The 17,101-nt window shown below is 39.5% G+C and overlaps 1 protein-coding gene across 1 annotated transcript in view; it reads left to right on the top strand.

Moving 5' to 3' along the window:
• The first annotated feature begins 2,016 nt into the window (after positions 1-2,016).
• Positions 2,017-17,101, top strand: part of BLMH (bleomycin hydrolase) — a 54,546-nt gene continuing 39,461 nt past the window's right edge. Inside the window, exons 1-6 of the mRNA XM_059148139.1 lie at positions 2,017-2,240; positions 2,562-2,759; positions 6,496-6,605; positions 7,302-7,443; positions 8,054-8,142; positions 9,885-9,977. Coding sequence (XP_059004122.1) covers positions 2,228-2,240; positions 2,562-2,759; positions 6,496-6,605; positions 7,302-7,443; positions 8,054-8,142; positions 9,885-9,977 — 645 coding nt within the window. The 5' untranslated portion in view covers positions 2,017-2,227. The remainder of the gene's footprint in view (positions 2,241-2,561; positions 2,760-6,495; positions 6,606-7,301; positions 7,444-8,053; positions 8,143-9,884; positions 9,978-17,101) is intronic.

The following is a 17,101-nucleotide window of genomic DNA, read 5'->3' as shown; positions in this document are numbered from 1 at the left end:
TTAATCTGTAGACATCTTTTCATTCAACTCCTGTCCTCCTGTTCTTGGGGGTCCTGTGGGTGCCCCAAACTTGCCAAGGCCCAAACTGGATTCATTATCTCCCTGCTCACATACTCCCAAACGTCTATTTTCCTGTATTCCCTCTCTGGGTTAAAGACACCGCCATCCAGCTTCTCATTCAACTGAAAACTTTCCAGATTGTCAGCGTCTCTTCCCTTTCCTCAGTTTAAGGATCGTCTGTCAAAGGCACTACTGGAACAGCTTCCTAACTAGTTTCTCTAACTTCAGAATCTCTCCCCTCTACATCACCCTCCTCATTGCCATTGGGTTTCTTTCATTACACAGAATTAAGCATATTGCTTCTTTATTTAAAAGCCAATTCTTCCAGTTAACCATAGGATAAACTACAGATGCTGGGGCATGGCATATAAAAGCCTTCATATCCTGACCAAACGCACCTTTCCAGCTCTATACCTCGCCCCTGATCTCGACACCTTCTTTGTTCTTAACCACATCAGACTATGATGCACAGTTTCTTTAACAAGTTCTTGCCATGTGCTTTAATGTTCTGTGTCTTTGCTGGTGCCTTGTGTGCCCTTCCTCTGTTTTTGGTTTGTTTGTTTGGTTGGTTGGTTGGTTTTGTCTTCTAAAATCTCATCACTCTAAGATCATGCTCACTCATCATCTCTTTTTCAGGCACTTCTATCCCTAATTCACAGCTCTCTCCTCACTGGTACTACAGTACTACTGGTATGCTAGTACAGATTGTCTAAAAGTTATTTTATATCCTCCCCACCATATTGTGAATTTCTTAAGGGCTAGCCTAAGCTTTGTGGGTCTTGGTATCATCAGCAGCTTGCTCTGTGCCTGGTACCTTGTAAGACATTGAATAAAATTTTGTAAGTCGAATTGGGCAGGGTGCTTGGACATCGTTTTGTGAAAGGACCAATGGCTTTCTTTCAGCATAACTTCAGTCTGTCCCTTTTCTTCGGACATCAGAAGCATCTCAAAATAGGATGTGTTCTGTTGGAGACAGTTATGTCATATCCCCAAACTTTAGCTATGTCTCTGTAGGGACATAGAGATTGTACTTCTCAACTAGTACCTGAGTGTGGATCTTTTGAGATAATAGGGTTCCTTAGAGCCAGTCATGATTCTCAATCGAAGACCTAGGTTCCGGGTTCCACAATAGACTCTCACACTTCTGAGTAGCAGATTCAACATCTTATTAAAGACAGAATTTCAGAGCACGAAAGACAATATAACAGGGCTTCGAAATCTCAAAGCCTTCTAAAACATCTGAGTTATCCCTAAAGCCTGCGGAGAGGATAGGGATGCTCACTGGCAGGTTTTGGAGAGGGTTTGGCGATCCACGGTTAATGAGGAGGACAGACCTCTGTCATTCCCCTTAGTTAAGCCCCAGCACATGCTGGGCTAAGCAGGAAACATTCACTGACTCCCTGAAGCCCAGAATAGGTAGTTTTCTTGAAACGAGCAGATGTATGTTTGTAGAACCGTGGTAGTAGCTCCCGAGTGGGTGGGAAAGAGCTTGCTTCCAATTTTCCCTCAAATACAAGAACTTGGTTCTGACTAGAATCCAAGCAACAAGTTGCCATCGAAAATGCGGTGAATGGTCAGCAAAGGATGCCTACAGGAAGAGCCTTTGGGAACATTCTGTGTGTGTGCGTGTGAAAGACAGTCAACTGATCCTAAACCTGCGCTTAATTATGCAGCCCCTCCCCTCCACCCCGCTGCCTCGGGCGCCCTAAAGGCTTCTGGAAAGGCTTACTGGGTCCCGTCCCCAAGGCCAGAGTATTGGGGTCCGGGCCCAGCACGGAACCGCGCAGCCACTCCGGCAGCTAGGAAGCGGGAGCAGGGTGGGCCAGGAAGCCGTGGTCCCGTGGGGCCCACTCACTGCCGCGCCGAGGCGGGGCAGGGGCGCGGGCGGAACCGACCGCGTCGTGAGCCCGCCCGGTCGCCCCTCCCCTGGGCGGGGCCAGCACAGACGGCGCTGACTCAGCAACGCGAGGGGGAGTTTTGTCCCTCCGCGGACCCCGTTTCTCTGGGCCTCAGCCCTCCGCCGCCACCGAGCCGGGTCTCTCTTTCCGGCGCTCCGAGTGCGAGTGGCAGGCAGGTCCGGCCGCTGAGGCAGCGAGCCGCGTGTAACCCCGGTGCTCCCCCTAAGAACCCCGAAGCTACCGGTCCCCAGCCGGGCGGCGTGGCCACCATGAACAACGCGGGTGAGGCGTAGCTCTTCCCCGCCGAGGCCCTAGCGGGGTCCTCTCTGGGGGGTGCTCAAGCTGGGCCCTGGAGGCCCGGCGGCTGAGAGAGTACCGGGCCTGGGACCGGGGGCGAAAGCGGGAATGGAGCTTTCAGGGCGGGCTGGAGCGGTCTTGGAGGGAGACAGCACTTGGGGGAGGTCGCCAGTAAAGGGCTTCGCCGCCGCAAGCGTCATCTCCGGATGGTCGGTCCTCCGAAGTTGGAGCCAAGCAGTGGGAGTCCGGGATCGGCCCTCTAAAACCTCCTTTTGGTGTTAGAAATACCATTTGGTTTTCCAACAGGGCTGAATTCGGAGAAGGTAGCTGCTCTGATTCAGAAACTGAATTCCGACCCTCAGTTCGTACTTGCCCAGAATGTCGGGACCACGCACGACCTGCTGGACATCTGCTTGAAGAGGGCCACGGTACAGGGTGCCCAGCATGTGTTCCAGCACGCTGTGACTCAGGAAGGCAAGCCAGTCACTAACCAGAAGAGCTCAGGTGAGGTCTCACAGCTCCTTGCACACTTTACTGGACCTTCCTGACAGCGCCCCCATTTTGATGTCTTAAGAGTGGTCTTGAGTAGAAGTTTGTGTTGAAAGAACTTGAAGTAAATTTCCAGAGAACAGGCACAGGGAAAGACAGATCCAAGGACGTCACCTTGTGACTTATTTTGATCCTCTGTGCCTTGATAGTGTATGTTTTAAGCACTGAAATGACAAGTCCATGGTCATCTGTTTGAATGTAATTCACTGTATGGTGTCCTGAAGTTAGGTGACTTTAGCCTGGTGTTTTGGAGATACCTTGTTTTGGTACAGAGGGAACCATGCAAAAATGTTCATGATCCAGAAACTCCCCAAAATGTTCTTGCCCTGAAGGCCATACACAAATGTATGAAATGGAAAAGACACGATGTTATTTTTAAGTAGGCTTTTTGGTTGCAGTTTGAGCAGATGTGCTAATGGGCTCACTTCCTGCCAGTAGACCAGTTTGTAATACAGAAAAATACTCAGTTCTCATGCCTTACTCCTCAAGAGCTCTTGTTTTGTTGTCTAGCACTGCTGTCAGAAAAACAGCTCCGGTGAAACATTGGTTATCCAGGAATCTAAATAAGGAGGACATTCTTACAATAAAATCGTACTAAAAGAACTTTGTAAAGTGTATCCATTTAAAAATTATTCCCAGTCTATTTTTTTTTTTAAGATTTTATATGTTTATTTGACAGAGATCACAAGTAGGCAGAGGCAGGCAGAGAGAGGCAAACAGGCTCCCCGCTGAGCAGAGAGCCCGATGGCAGGGCTCAATCCTAGGACCCTGAGATCATGACCTGGGCGGAAGGCAGAGGCTTAACCCACTGAGCCACCCAGGCGCCCCTCCCAGTCTATTTTTTTTTTTTTTTTAAAGATTTTGTTTATTTATTTGAGAGAGAGAGAGAGCGCAAGTGGGGGAAGTGGGAGAGGGAGAAGCAGACTCCCCACTGGGCAGAATGCGCGATGTGGGGCTCGATCCCAGAATCCTGGGATCATGATCTGAGCTGAAGTCAGACACTTAACTGACTGAGCCACCCAAGTGCCCTACTCCCAGTCCGTTTTGACAGAAAGCAGATCAGTCCTTGCTGAGAGCCAGTCAGAACTCAAAGTGTACACTTCATATGGATATATTTTGTTGTATGTAAATTATACCTCAGTAAAATTGGTTTTTGAATGTTAAGGAAAAAAAAAGTCATGACCTTAACATAATTACTGTTTTGCCATAGTAGGACGTGCTTGGGATGGTGTGGACTGTCCGGCTACAGATGATCCATTTAGTAATGTCACAGTGGCCCTACATAGTCTGGATTTCAGTGACCTCTGGAATAGATCAGATCTTATATATTCTGTAGTAACACTGTTATTTACAACAGATATCAATACCACATGAGCTATGTAGTTTATTTTCATATTAACAGTTCATCCAGTTTTTTCTTTACTGAGAAATAATATATAATATATATAAATAATATATAAGTGTAATATACTTATAATAATAATATAAGAGAGGTGGCATCCAGACAAACCCAAGGTAAAGAGCTAAGTCATTAGTGACTTTCCAAAACCACTATAGTTACTTATTTTTAATTGTTTTTTCTTGTTACAAAATTGTTATTTTTTTTTAAGATTTATTTATTTTGAGGGGGGCACATGGGCAGGGGGAGGGCAGAAGGAGAGGGAGAAAGAATCCTCAGCCAGACTCCCCTCTGAGTGTGGACCCTGTTGTAGGCTCTATCCCAGCACCCTGAGATCATGACCTGAGTTGAAATCAAGAGCTGGCCACCTAACCAACTGAGCCACCCACTTGTCCCAGAAAATTATTGTTCTTCAGTGTAGAATATTTGCAAAATACCAACAAGTATATATTTTTTTCTTTCAGGTCTTTATTCTGTGTGTGTGTGTGTGTTCAATATAGATGGATACCTTACATATTGTTAGGTAACCTGTCTACCTTTCTCACTTACCAATATAGCATGAACATAAGTTCATAGCAGTAAAGAAGTTATGCCCAAAAAAGAAGTCAGGGTTTTTCCTTCTGAATTTTCCTTTAGGAAAGAGAGAGTTACCCTACCCTAGAGAGATCCTCGTAATGAGCACTCTTGGCCAATTTATTTTGAAGTAAAATACAATTTGGCAAGCACTTTACTCTGAAAAGACCTCAATCTGTGTGAGTTTTGGATGCTTCTAGAGATCATTGGATTGAATCAGTTTTTTAAAAAGGTGAAAAATTTGACCATAATATATTCCTAGGACAGGACCTCACATGGAAATGTTGGCTATCATTATAAATAGGCCAATGATCACTTAAATCAGTACAGGTAATGGTAACATTGTAGAGTTCATGATTATCTGCTTACCAGAGAAGTTAAGAAGATGATTGTATAATTGGCACTGGCAAACAGTTTTCAGGAACAGCATCATGCATGAATTCAAAACATTGCTGTGACTCAAACATAATAGATGGAAGAAAGATGGTGTGTTCTAATTGTAAGAGTGGGTTTAATGATGGCAAAAGCACGATACCAAGATACAAGTGAAGAGTGAATCAGTGTGAAAATGACATATGTGAAAGTGAAGAAAACAATGCTACATCAATTTATTAATGTTAACATGACTTTAAATATCTGTATATGTTTAAATTACTAAATGTTGTAGGTGGACATTTACTATTTCATCTCTATTTTTTAATGTCTGTATGATCCAGTTAGCTAAACAACTTTTTCTTTTTTTTTTCCTAAAGATTTTATTTTATTTGTTTATTTTTGAGAGAGAGAGAGTGTGTGAACCTGTGTGCAGGGGTCAGGGGCAGGGAAGAGGGGCAGAGATAGAGGGAAGAACTCCAAGCTGGCTCCACACCCAGTGCAGAGCCCAATACGGAGCTCTGTCTCACAGTGAGATCGTGGCCTGATCCAAAAGCAAGAGTTGGATGCTTAACCAATTAAGCCACCCATGTGCCCCCGAAGATTTTATTTTTTAAATAATCTCTGCACCCAATGCAGGGCTGGAACTCTCAGCCCTGAGATCAAGGGTCACATGCTCTACTGATTGAGCCAGCTAGGCATCCCAACAACTTTTTCTTTTTAATTCTCTTGGGAGACTGGGGATTGACATATGTTAGGGTCATCTTATATAGAAGCATATACGGTATGTTCCAGATTAAAGGGTGGGGTCTTTTTAAAGCTTTTGTCATATATTGCCAATTGCCCTCAGGTATTTCGTACCTGCTTAGATCTCTATCCAGACTGTATAATAATGCTGTTTCCCAAATCCATCCCAATACTGGGCGTAATCAGTTAAAAAATAATGTATCCCCACCTAACATTTTGAAAATGTTTCTTTGCCATTTGTATCTTTTTTGGCCAGTATGTATTCTGTATGATCTGTATGTATGATCTCTGCTCATGTCTTTCTAGCCATATTTCTTTTTCTAATGTGATTTTCTTAGGTGATTTGTATTGGATTCTTTAAATGATATGTAAAGAGATTTATTTCATATATTAAGGATATTAAGCCTTTGCATATATATTTCAAATACTAATTCTTACCTTTCTTGTTTTGGTGTTGTTTTAATCTTTCTGTTCTTTCTGATTTAGTTTTAAATTGTTCAAGATCTTCTCATGCATTCAGTTTTGGGAAACAGGGATAGGACAGTGTTGTAATCTATGTGAACACTCAGTCTAATTTCTTGGTTTGCTTTCTTGTTTCAGGGCGATGCTGGATCTTTTCTTGTCTGAATGTTATGAGACTTCCATTCATGAAAAAATTAAATATTGAAGAATTTGAGTTTAGTCAATCTTATCTCTTTTTCTGGGACAAGGTAGGGGACTGATCTTGCAAGATTCTTGTTTCAGTATCAACCTTGATAGGGACTATCTCTTCATTTCTTGCTTTTCCAGTTGTAGTTTGCCTTCCATTATAGATGGGACACCACTTATTCTGATTTCCAAAGTATCAAAGGTTGACTCTTCAAAGGCAGAACTGCTTTTGTTTGGTAGGTGGCTACTTTTTTGCAAGGAAATAAGTCTACTTACTGACTCACCTACTGCTTCTTTGTTTCTTAACTTATTTAAAATATTTTATTTAGTTTTTAGTAATTTCTCCTTTTACCGTCTTTATTTAGGCTATTTGGTCTTTCTAGGACCTAATTTCCCATCTCTGGGCAGTACTTATATGAAAAACAGTAAATAATTTTACTTAATTTTTTAATTTTTAAAATGTACATCATAAAAGTGTTCATTAGATATTTATTGATTAAGACTCTAAATATCAGATTTTGTTTCAAAATAAAGCAGTGCACGGTTTTGGATAAACTATTGGAAGGTAGCTATAGAAATATAAGAAGAAACTTTAAATATTCTTATGAAGCCAGATACTGATACTTAATTACCAACTTTAGTTTAAAAATACCTACTGTGGTGGGGCTATGGTAGGCCCAAACTCCTGTTGTATTGCTAGTGCCAATAAAAGTTTTAGCTCTCTTTTCCTTTAATTTTATTTAACTTCTCTTATCTAGGTTGAACGTTGTTATTTCTTCTTAAATGCTTTTGTGGAAACCGCTCAAAAGAAGGAGCCTGAGGATGGTAGGCTGGTGCAGTATTTGCTTATGAATCCTGCGAATGATGGTGGACAGTGGGATATGCTTGTCAATATTGTTGGTAAGAGCCTTTCTTTAATGGAACTGAAACTCAGCATGATCAAGCAAGGTCCTGTAGTTGGGCATGGGCTGTCTCTTTGGTGGTTATGTGCAGGGTAAAATCAGTCCCCCAGGAGGATGTACAGTTAGCTCTGAGAACTTTTATCTCATACTCTAACCTTTTAAGTACCTTTCTTAAATGAGAGGTAAGGAGATAGGTACTGTAAAGAGTTGGCTGGGGAAGAAATGGTTGTATTAAGTAGAACCAACTTGCTATGAAAAAGTTTATCTTTTGTCCATCAATGTAATCAAGACACAGCTGTTTAATAACAACTGCAGCTGTTTAATAATATCCTCGTTCAAAAAAGTGGTGTCTTTTGGGAAAACCTCCTCATGCTGAGCTCTTTACATAGTATTATAGATAAAAAGAGCAGAATTCTTTCTTAGATCTATTGATAAATATCCAGATTCAGTGACCTGTTTGATAGATATGAAGCATAAGATCGTTAAGTTTTCAGATTTAGACCAGCAAACAATGGCCTGTTCTTTAAAGCAATAGCTATTTTTGCCACAGTTTCTAGTGCTGGAGTATGCTTTTACCTTACTGAACACCAAAATGTGTTTTCTTTTAGAAAAATATGGTGTCGTCCCTAAGAAATGCTTCCCTGAATCTTATACGACAGAGGCAACCAGAAGGATGAATGATATTCTGAATCACAAGGTGCAACATATGGAGCAGGGTGGGATTGAATTTAGTGTACTTACCTTAAAACTCTTAACTGATTTTCAAGAGGGATTCCTGGGCATTTCAGTGTACAGTTTATGTACAAGGTAGCTACTCAGTGTCTTTCAGAGGCAGTGTAGCTACATATTAACTTCAAAAATAATTGAGCTTAGAGAGGTTTTTTTTTCTTTTTAAAAAACTTCAACTTTTATTTCTATTGATTTAAATTTTTTTTTTAAGATTTATTTATATATTTATTTGACACAGAGAGAGAGAGAGAGAGAGAGAGAGAGAGCGCACAAGTAGGCAGAGCGGCAGGCGGAGGGAGAGGGAGAGGCAGGCTGTCTACTGAGCAGGAGCCCAATCCGGGGCTTGATCCCAGGACCCTGGGATCACGACCCGAACTGAAGGCAGATGCCCTACTGACTGAGCCACCCAGGTGCCCCAATTTAAATGTTTTCTTATGGGTACTGAGGAAAGAAAGTCCCACGCTTAATATGGGCCATAAACCCATTGGGTTCCTAGTGGCTGGGAGAATTTTATGTTCTAGTAAAACCAGAGAGAATTATTTGTGAGACTTTCTTAAAAGAGTATGCAGAGTTCTGAGGCGTCCCCAAACCACATCAGTGTAGTTTATCCACCCACTAAAGATTTGATGTAGTCACTGAACTGCTTTTTTATTGCTTCAGTTATCTTACTGAATCATTCTTTTTCGCTACATAACCCATTTTCCCAAGGTGGGAGATATATATATATATATATATATATATATATATATATATATATATATATATATATATATATATATATATAAATAATTTTTTTTTTTAAATTTTAAATTTTTAATTTTTTGAGTAAACTCTGCACCCAACGTGGAGCTTGAACTCACAAACCCGAGATCAAGAGTTACATCCTCTATTGACTAAGCCAGTCAGGCACCCCCCCCCCCACCCTAGAAAGGTTGGATGCTACTCCACCAGCCAGACCTCTTTTTTGAGAACTGGGAGTTTCTAGAATCACCTTTCTTGACCTACAAGGCTGAGGTTGGATTTGTCACCCCTGGGAGAAAGATTGGATTTTAATATAAACTATAGATGTGTTTCCCCAATATTATAAGTAGGTTATTTTCCACCCAGCAAACTCAGAATTCTTATCCACAGGTTAAAAGATCCTTAATAGTATATCTTTGCATTTCATTTTAGAGGAGAACAAGATTCTTTTTAGAGCACTGTGGTTAGATTTAAGACTCACCTTTATCTCAGGTACTTTCAAAATTGAAAACAACAAAAATGAAAACTATAAGGTTGGCATAGCTATTGTTATAATGATTTGGTAAGGAAGGAGAAGTGAACAACCAGTAAAATTCTAAATAAAAATCTACTAGAGTGACTTAGTGGCATAATAATCTTAAGTCTCTTGCTTTTCCTAGGAGTGATAGGCATTATGGAATCAGACGTTTTCCCCATACCTAGGCCCATATTGGCACAGAGAGTATCATTAGTTGAAAAGCAGAACAGGTCCCTCTAGAATTCTTTGGGAATAGGCCATGTTTTTTCCCTGTATGGAAAGTTTTTAGCCATTTTAAGTGGACTGGTTGGAGAGATACATACATGTTTTTATGAACTTTACCCTGGGTCTTGGTTTAGTTACACTTCAAAAGAACTAGTACTGGTCTACTAGACTCATTTATATTGAAGTTGGGTTAACTATTTGGAGTACTGAATAAGTTTCTGTCATAGATGAGAGAATTCTGTATACGACTACGGAACCTGGTACACAGTGGAGCGACCAGAGGAGAAATCTCAGTCACACAAGATGTCATGATGGAGGAGGTAATAACAATTATTTGGATTTTTTGTGACTATTCTAAAGAGCTCTCAGAATATTTCCATCTGTTAAACTGATTAGGGAGCACAGTCATCACAGTAAATGTAGAATTGAGTTGAAAATTAATTACTTTACAACTAAAAAACTGAGGTGTAAACTTTGTATTTTCATATGGGACTTGCACTTAACATCTTCTAATTTTCAATTTAATGTTCTATACAATTCATTATTTTATTCATTTCATAAATATTGAGTATCTGCTAAGACTTTGGCACTAGGGATACAAAAAAGAGAAAGACATAGTCTCTACAAAGTGTTCAATCTCTTGGAAAAAGAAACATACGATTAGTTATGGTATATCCTGTGTCACAGGTGTGTAAAAAAGGATTTTTTAGTCCTCTAGGACTCTCTCTTAGAGGAGGGAGTAACTAATTCAACAAGCTGAAGGTTTCATGGGGAAGATATTTGAACCAGCTCTTAAAAAACAATAGGAATTTATCAGATGGCTGATTGGGAAGACCATTCTAGACAAAGGGAATTGCATGTACAGTGGCATGAACAAAGGTAGAATCCTCAGAGAACAGTGTAGCTGAAACATAGTATCTTGTGTATGATTGGTAGCAAATAAAGCTGGAAAGGCAGGACCGTAAGGGATCTTCAGTAGTGGCCAGGACTTTTGGCTTTATTTTGTAGGAATAAAGATTGGAAGCTGTTGATGGTTATGTCACTTAAAATAATGTATGTGAAAACATTTTGGAAAACATGAAAAGCATTAAGCAAATATTAGGTGGTAATATTTATTATCAATGCAGTTAATCTTTATTAAGACTATACATAATACAGATGGATATGTATCAAAGTATGAATTACTTTGAGAAAAGAAAAAGCATTTCCCTTTTTCATCCAGTGGGCCCATTACTAGTGGGTTCCATGAGTAGGAACCAGTCAACTAACAGGATCCTTTCAAAACTGTATAGAGTTAAAATGGCCTAATTTTTTCACTGCCGTGGACAAACCTAATGCTTCACTTGTGTTTTCCTTTGAATTTCAGAGAGCCAGTTAAAGTGTAGTTGAGAGCATAGTCCTTGGAATCAGACTGTCTTGAGTTCTAGTCTTCTCATTATTTAACAGGTGTGTGACCCAGGACAGGTTCCTTGAGCTCTCAGGTCTGTTCAAGTAAATGTGTCTAGCCTAGTGCTTCACACAGTACTTGTTTTTCCTTTCCTTTCCTTTCCTTTTTCTCTTCTTTTCTTTCTCCCTTTCTTTCTCTCCTTTTCTTTCTTTCTTTCTTTCTTTCTTTCTTTCTTTCTTTCTTTCTTTCGAATCTCAAGCAGACTCAGCGCTGAGCGCGGAGCCCAACAGTCACAACCCTGACATGACCTGAGCTAAACCAAGAGTAGGACACTTTACTGACTGAGCTACCCAGGCAACCCTATTTCTTAAATATTCATTGAGTGGATTGGATGCAGGGGTTTCATTTTGCTAAGTTCATTTAAGTTATCTCCTATCTACCCCTTTTTTCTAAGGATTCCTATTTAAGAGAGGTATCTGAGAGTAATAGGAAAAAGTAGTCTTTGGAGTTAGACATGGATTTCAGTTTTGGCTTTATCACTTACAGCTCTCTGATATGCAGTAATATGCTTAACCTATCTGAGATTCAGTTTGGGATTTAAAATATATTCCTCGGGCGCCTGGGTGGCTCAGTGGGTTAAAGCCTCTGCCTTCAGCTCAGGTCATGATCCCAGGGTCCTGGGATTGAGCCCCACATCGGGCTCTCTGCTCAGCAGGGAGCCTGCTTCCCCCTCTCTCTGTCTGCCTCTCTGCCTACTTGTGATCTCTCTCTCTGTCAAATAAATAAATAAAATCTTTAAAAAAATAAAATAAAATAAAATATATTCCTCATTGGATTTTTGTGGGGATCAAATAAGGAATTAGAAGAATGCAGGCTATGGTCCCTGGCACAAAGCAGTTGTCCAGTATATGTTAATTCTCTTCCTTCAAGCTTGGAATGATTTCTCTTACTGAGGCCATATTTCCTGCATGATTTGCCTTCATTTATGATTATAGTAAAATGGTAGGATGTCGTAAGCCTAAAAATTCTGTAAACAGTTCTGGAAAAGAGCCTAGATAATATTTCTTACAAACTGTAAGCATCCTGTTGGCTTTTGTTTTTTGCTTTAATGATCTTTCAAATAGTGTATCTAAGATCCATGTCCTGACCCTGGGATTGGCTGATAAAAATTAGGACAGATATATTTCATATATTTTTCCTTCCCTATTCCTATCTTGGAAAAATAGTAAAACACCACCTTACTAAGTCCTGAGTATGGTGGATGTTTTATAAGATTATTTACCTAATGATTCTGCCTAAACTGTTGACTCCAGAATTCTGTGTGGTCAGTCTTTAGATTTTTACAGACCCCCTAAACCTCTCTTTATTGATTATGACTCTTTGGTAATGAAGAGTCTAGCTCTGGTTTAAAAGCCACAAATTAGTACCTATGATTTGCCTAGCCTTGTAGGCACATCAAAATAATGACTAAATCAACAGCCATGAAGCTCAGATGGCTTTGAATGAAATGTGTTTGTACTAAAGGCATTATTTAGAGAAGTGCATGTTGCTTGTTGTGATGACAGATCAGACAGACATGTTTCCATTTTGGAAACATGTAGTCCCCTTTACTGCAGTGTTTTCTTGGTGCATCTGCTTTTTTTTTTTTTAGCCTCCAGATTTCCTTGGGATTATTAATGTAGTCTCTCAAAACTCCGTTAAAAACAAAACATAGGGGCACCTGGGTGGCTCAGTGGGTTAAAGCCTCTGCCTTCCGCTCGGGTCATCATCCCAGGGTTCTGGGATCGAGCCCCGCATCGGGCTCTCTGCTCAGCGGGGAGCCTGCTTCCTCCTCTCTCTCTGCCTGCCTTTCTGCCTACTTGTGATCTCTGCCTATCAAATGAATAAATAAAATCTTTAAAAAAAAAAAAAACCACATAAAGACTGGAAACAATATTTACCAGTGCTATGAAAAGAGATAGGAAGCCATTATGATTTGCTGAAGAAATTCTATAGCAGTGGCTCTCAGCTCTTAAAACTGGAATATAGGCCTAGGCTTGCCCCAGGCGTGCAAGATCAGTTTTCCTGAGACTGGAGCCTAATTATCTGTATTTTTATTTTTTATTGTAAAGACATCTTTGCATAAAAAACATTTTCTAAATATCAAAAATATAAGAAGGTATACAGTGAAAAGTCTTCTTTCCCTCCTATTCTCCATCCTTCTAATTCTCCTGTATCCCCCAACCAGTTTTTTTAGTTTGTTTCTATATTAGTTGTTAGTTATCCTTCCAGAAACCTTTTTTTTTTACAATCCAATATGAGTTTATATTATTTTCCTCCTTTTTTTGCAGAGGCGTTAGTCTATGACTCCTATTGTTCTGCACAGTGTTTTGTTTTTTAACTTAACAATATGTCTTGGTAATCTTTCTATATTAAAACCTAAAGAGTTTCTGCATTTAAAAAATATTTGCATAGAATTCTGTTGTATAAATGATTTATTTGGTCCTTATAATGGACATTCTGCTTATTTCCAAGCTTTTATTAAAAATATAATAAATAATCTTGTACATACATTATTTTGCATATATGCTTGTATAATTGTAGGTATATTTCTAGAAGTAGAATTTTTTTTTTAGGTAGGCTCCATGCCCAGCATGGTGCCCAATGCAGGGCTTGAGCTCACAACCCTGTGATCAAGACCTGAGCTGAAATCAAGAGTTGGACACTTAACTGAGCCACCTGGGTGCCCCGAAGTAGAATTTTTTTTAAAGTAAGCTTTACTACACCCAATGTGGGGTTAAATTCATGACCCTGAGATCAAGAGTTGCATATTTTACCGACTGAGTCAACAAGGTGCCCCAAAGAAGTAGAATTTTTGAGTCAGGAAAATATTCATTTGTAATTTCAGTATGTAATGCAAATTATCTTCTTTGGGGAGTTTATACTCACGTCAGCAATATCTGATAGAACCTATTTCCCTTTAGTTTTACCAAGGCAATATACTTATCAAACAACTGGATACTTATCAGTCTGATAGGTCAACAATTGACTGATGAACGATTTGATAGGTAAAGTATCTCATTATAATATTTTCTTACTTTGAGTGGGGCTGAGCATCATTTCTGTGAACTATATATTCATATCTTTAACTTGTTTTTCTTCTCTTATAATTTCTAGGTACTCCTTACCTTAGCCCTTTTTGATATAAATTGCATTTTTTTCCCTTAGTCTTTTGTTTATCTGTGATATGCTTTTTTCTTGCTATGCAAAATTTTTTAATTAGATATAGTATAATTTGAAATTTTTTATAGTTCTTAAGTAGAAAGACTTTAATTATGAAAGAATTCTTCCATTTTTCTTCTAATACTTGTAGAGCTTTGATTTTTGTATTTGAATCTGTAATCTGTTTAGAATTTATCCTGGCATAGGGTATGAGGCATGGATCTAACTTTTTTCCCTGAAGGCTACCCAATTTACCCACATTTTTTTCCTTTCCATCCTCTCTCTACCCCTTAATTTGATGCCATTTTTATCCCTTTAAAGCCTCTGCGCTTTCAGTTCTGTTCTGTTAGTTTGTTTATTCATTTGCCAATAACTTTAGTTGCTGGAGCTACTTAGAGTGTTGTAATATTTGTGAGGCTAGTCCCGTCTCATTCTTCTCTTATTGTTTTCCTGGCTAATTTTGTTTTCGCATCTAATTAAGGCATCTGTGCTTTTAAAAGCTTCTCAGATGATTCTGGTTAAGATCCACTACTATGAAGGAAATAACATTTTCTAGTATGGTCTTCTCTTTTGGATTCTGGAAGAGAAAAGGGAATTATTCCTTTGATAGCCTTGGAGTACATCTCTGACCCTGAATAAGGGAGTAACCTCAGGTTAGTTCTTAAAGGTTCTTAAAGGAAAGAGAGAATGTTCATCTATTATGTTTCCTTTCCCTTTTTACTAAAGAGATATAATCAGGAAAATCAGTGAGTACTTAAACCAAAGACTCCCATTAATAGTTAAAATTCTGAAGTAATATGAACTAAGTATTTAAATTCAGGCAGTCTCTTAAGTATTCTGGAGCTGAGAGTTAGTTGACTGAATTCCTTCAGAAGTGAAAATTTCACATCTCCAAACAATATAAAATCCTTAGTTTAAATGGAGATAAGTTGTGTATCATGTTTGCTTACAACCCTAAATACATTTTGCATCATCTGTCATGAAAACCAAACATAATGAAGACATTTATTCCTTACCTTTCTGAACTATCATTTAAATGTCTTCGTTGGATCTGAGTCACATTTTTCTATTTAGCTCATTGAGAATCAGAGTTGTTTCGAAAATAAACCTGCATTTCTTCTATCATAGTTTAGCAGATATTCTAAAAAGAAAAACAAAAGCCCATGAAGATGTGTTTTTCTTCTTGAAGTGGATGAAAAACTTTTATCCTCCCAGCTCTTGACTTGAAATAATGTTCAGAATTGCTTGCTGTGTCAGACTTGGATCCAACCAGCCCAAGGTTCTGTTTTGATGGTAGCACCCACGAGGCATACTGTGTGAAGCATTCTGGACCCCCACAGCACTCAGTCACATATTTCTCAGTGCCTGTTATATGGGAGGAGTTGCAGATAATACATGTTAAGTAACTTACATTTAGTAGGGGAATAAAATGAGTAATACAAAGTGAAGTAAAGTAAATGTCTTAAGAGGTATGGAAGCATGTCTAACTTCCGAGATGGAATTGGTACATATTACTTGGGGGATCAAGGAAGGCTTCCTAGAGAAAGTTGCATTTGAGATACACTTTGAATGAAGTAAGTTTGGAGTGAAAAGCATTCTAGATAATGCTTATGGGAGATTTGGTGAGCAGTGAGTAGGCTCTTTTACCTAGAGTCTTGGGGAGGAGCAAGAATGGTATTTCTCAGAAAGTGATGTGAAGTCTGTCTGCATTAGAATCATCAGAAGCTTGTCAAAAAGTGCAGATTTCTGGGTCCCACTGCAGATATACTGAATCTGAATCTCTGGGGATGGGCCCTGTAATCCACATTAAGTTAGTGATCCTGAGACACAGTGAAGTTTGAAGCTAGAATAATGTGGAAAGTTAGAATTAGTCATAACATCATGAGAGTTTTGAATATTAGTATATGTGCTGCCGAAGCAAGCACGAGTTTTGAATATTAGGGTAAGAGTTTAACTAAGTAGGAAATGAGCAGGTAGAAAGATTGGAGGGGAGTGATGTGAAGTAAAGCTGCCCTTTAGGAGATTAATTTAATTAGGTGAAGCTGGAAGGAGGAGAGTTAGACCAGTTACGAAGCTGTGGCTGTTCAGGTGGGACTGATTAGGCCTGAACAAGGGTAGTGACAGTAGAAATGGAAAAGAGGAGAGAAACAGAGCTCTGAGAGGAAAAACCTCTATGACTTGGCAGCTTACCTACCAAGAATTCATCATTAAAAATAATGTTAAGGAAATGAATAAATACAAAAAAGAGAATCAGATTTATACATACAGACAACAAACTGATGTTCACCCAAAGGAGGGGGTTGAGGGACTAGGCAAAATTTTGGGGTAAAGGGGAGTGAGGAAAAAGGTTGATTCTTGTTAATTCCATAAAGCATTAATGGAGTACCTACTAAATACTAAGCATTTCTAAGTGCTAGTGGTATAGTGATGACCAAGACAGACATGGTCCCTGCCCTCATGGACTTTACATACTAGTGGAGGGAGACAGACAAGTAAATGAACAGGAAACTATCTAATGTGATACGTACTTTGAAGAACAAATAATATGGTGCTTGATTAGGTGGTCAGGAAAGGCCTTTCTGAGGTCAAATTTGAGCTGAGGCATGAGTAACAGGGAGACCAGCTATGCAGAGATGTGGATACAGAGCATACCAGACAGAGGGGACTGTAAGTGCAAAAGCCATAAAATGGGAGAAAACTTGGTATTTTGGGGGAACAAAGGAAGGCAGTGTGTCTTGAGCTTGGAAAGAAGGTGGGAGTGGTTGGAATGGGTCATGTAGAGGAAAGGAGAACATGCAGCCTACAAGCCAGGGTAATGAGTTAGCATTTGTAACCATGGCAGTTAAAAAAAAAAAA

Source organism: Mustela lutreola, chromosome 15 (assembly GCF_030435805.1).
Source record: "Mustela lutreola isolate mMusLut2 chromosome 15, mMusLut2.pri, whole genome shotgun sequence".
In the NCBI taxonomy this organism is placed as follows: domain Eukaryota; kingdom Metazoa; phylum Chordata; class Mammalia; order Carnivora; family Mustelidae; genus Mustela; species Mustela lutreola.
Note: the sequence above shows the minus strand (reverse complement) of the source record. Positions and strands in the feature narration are given on the sequence as shown.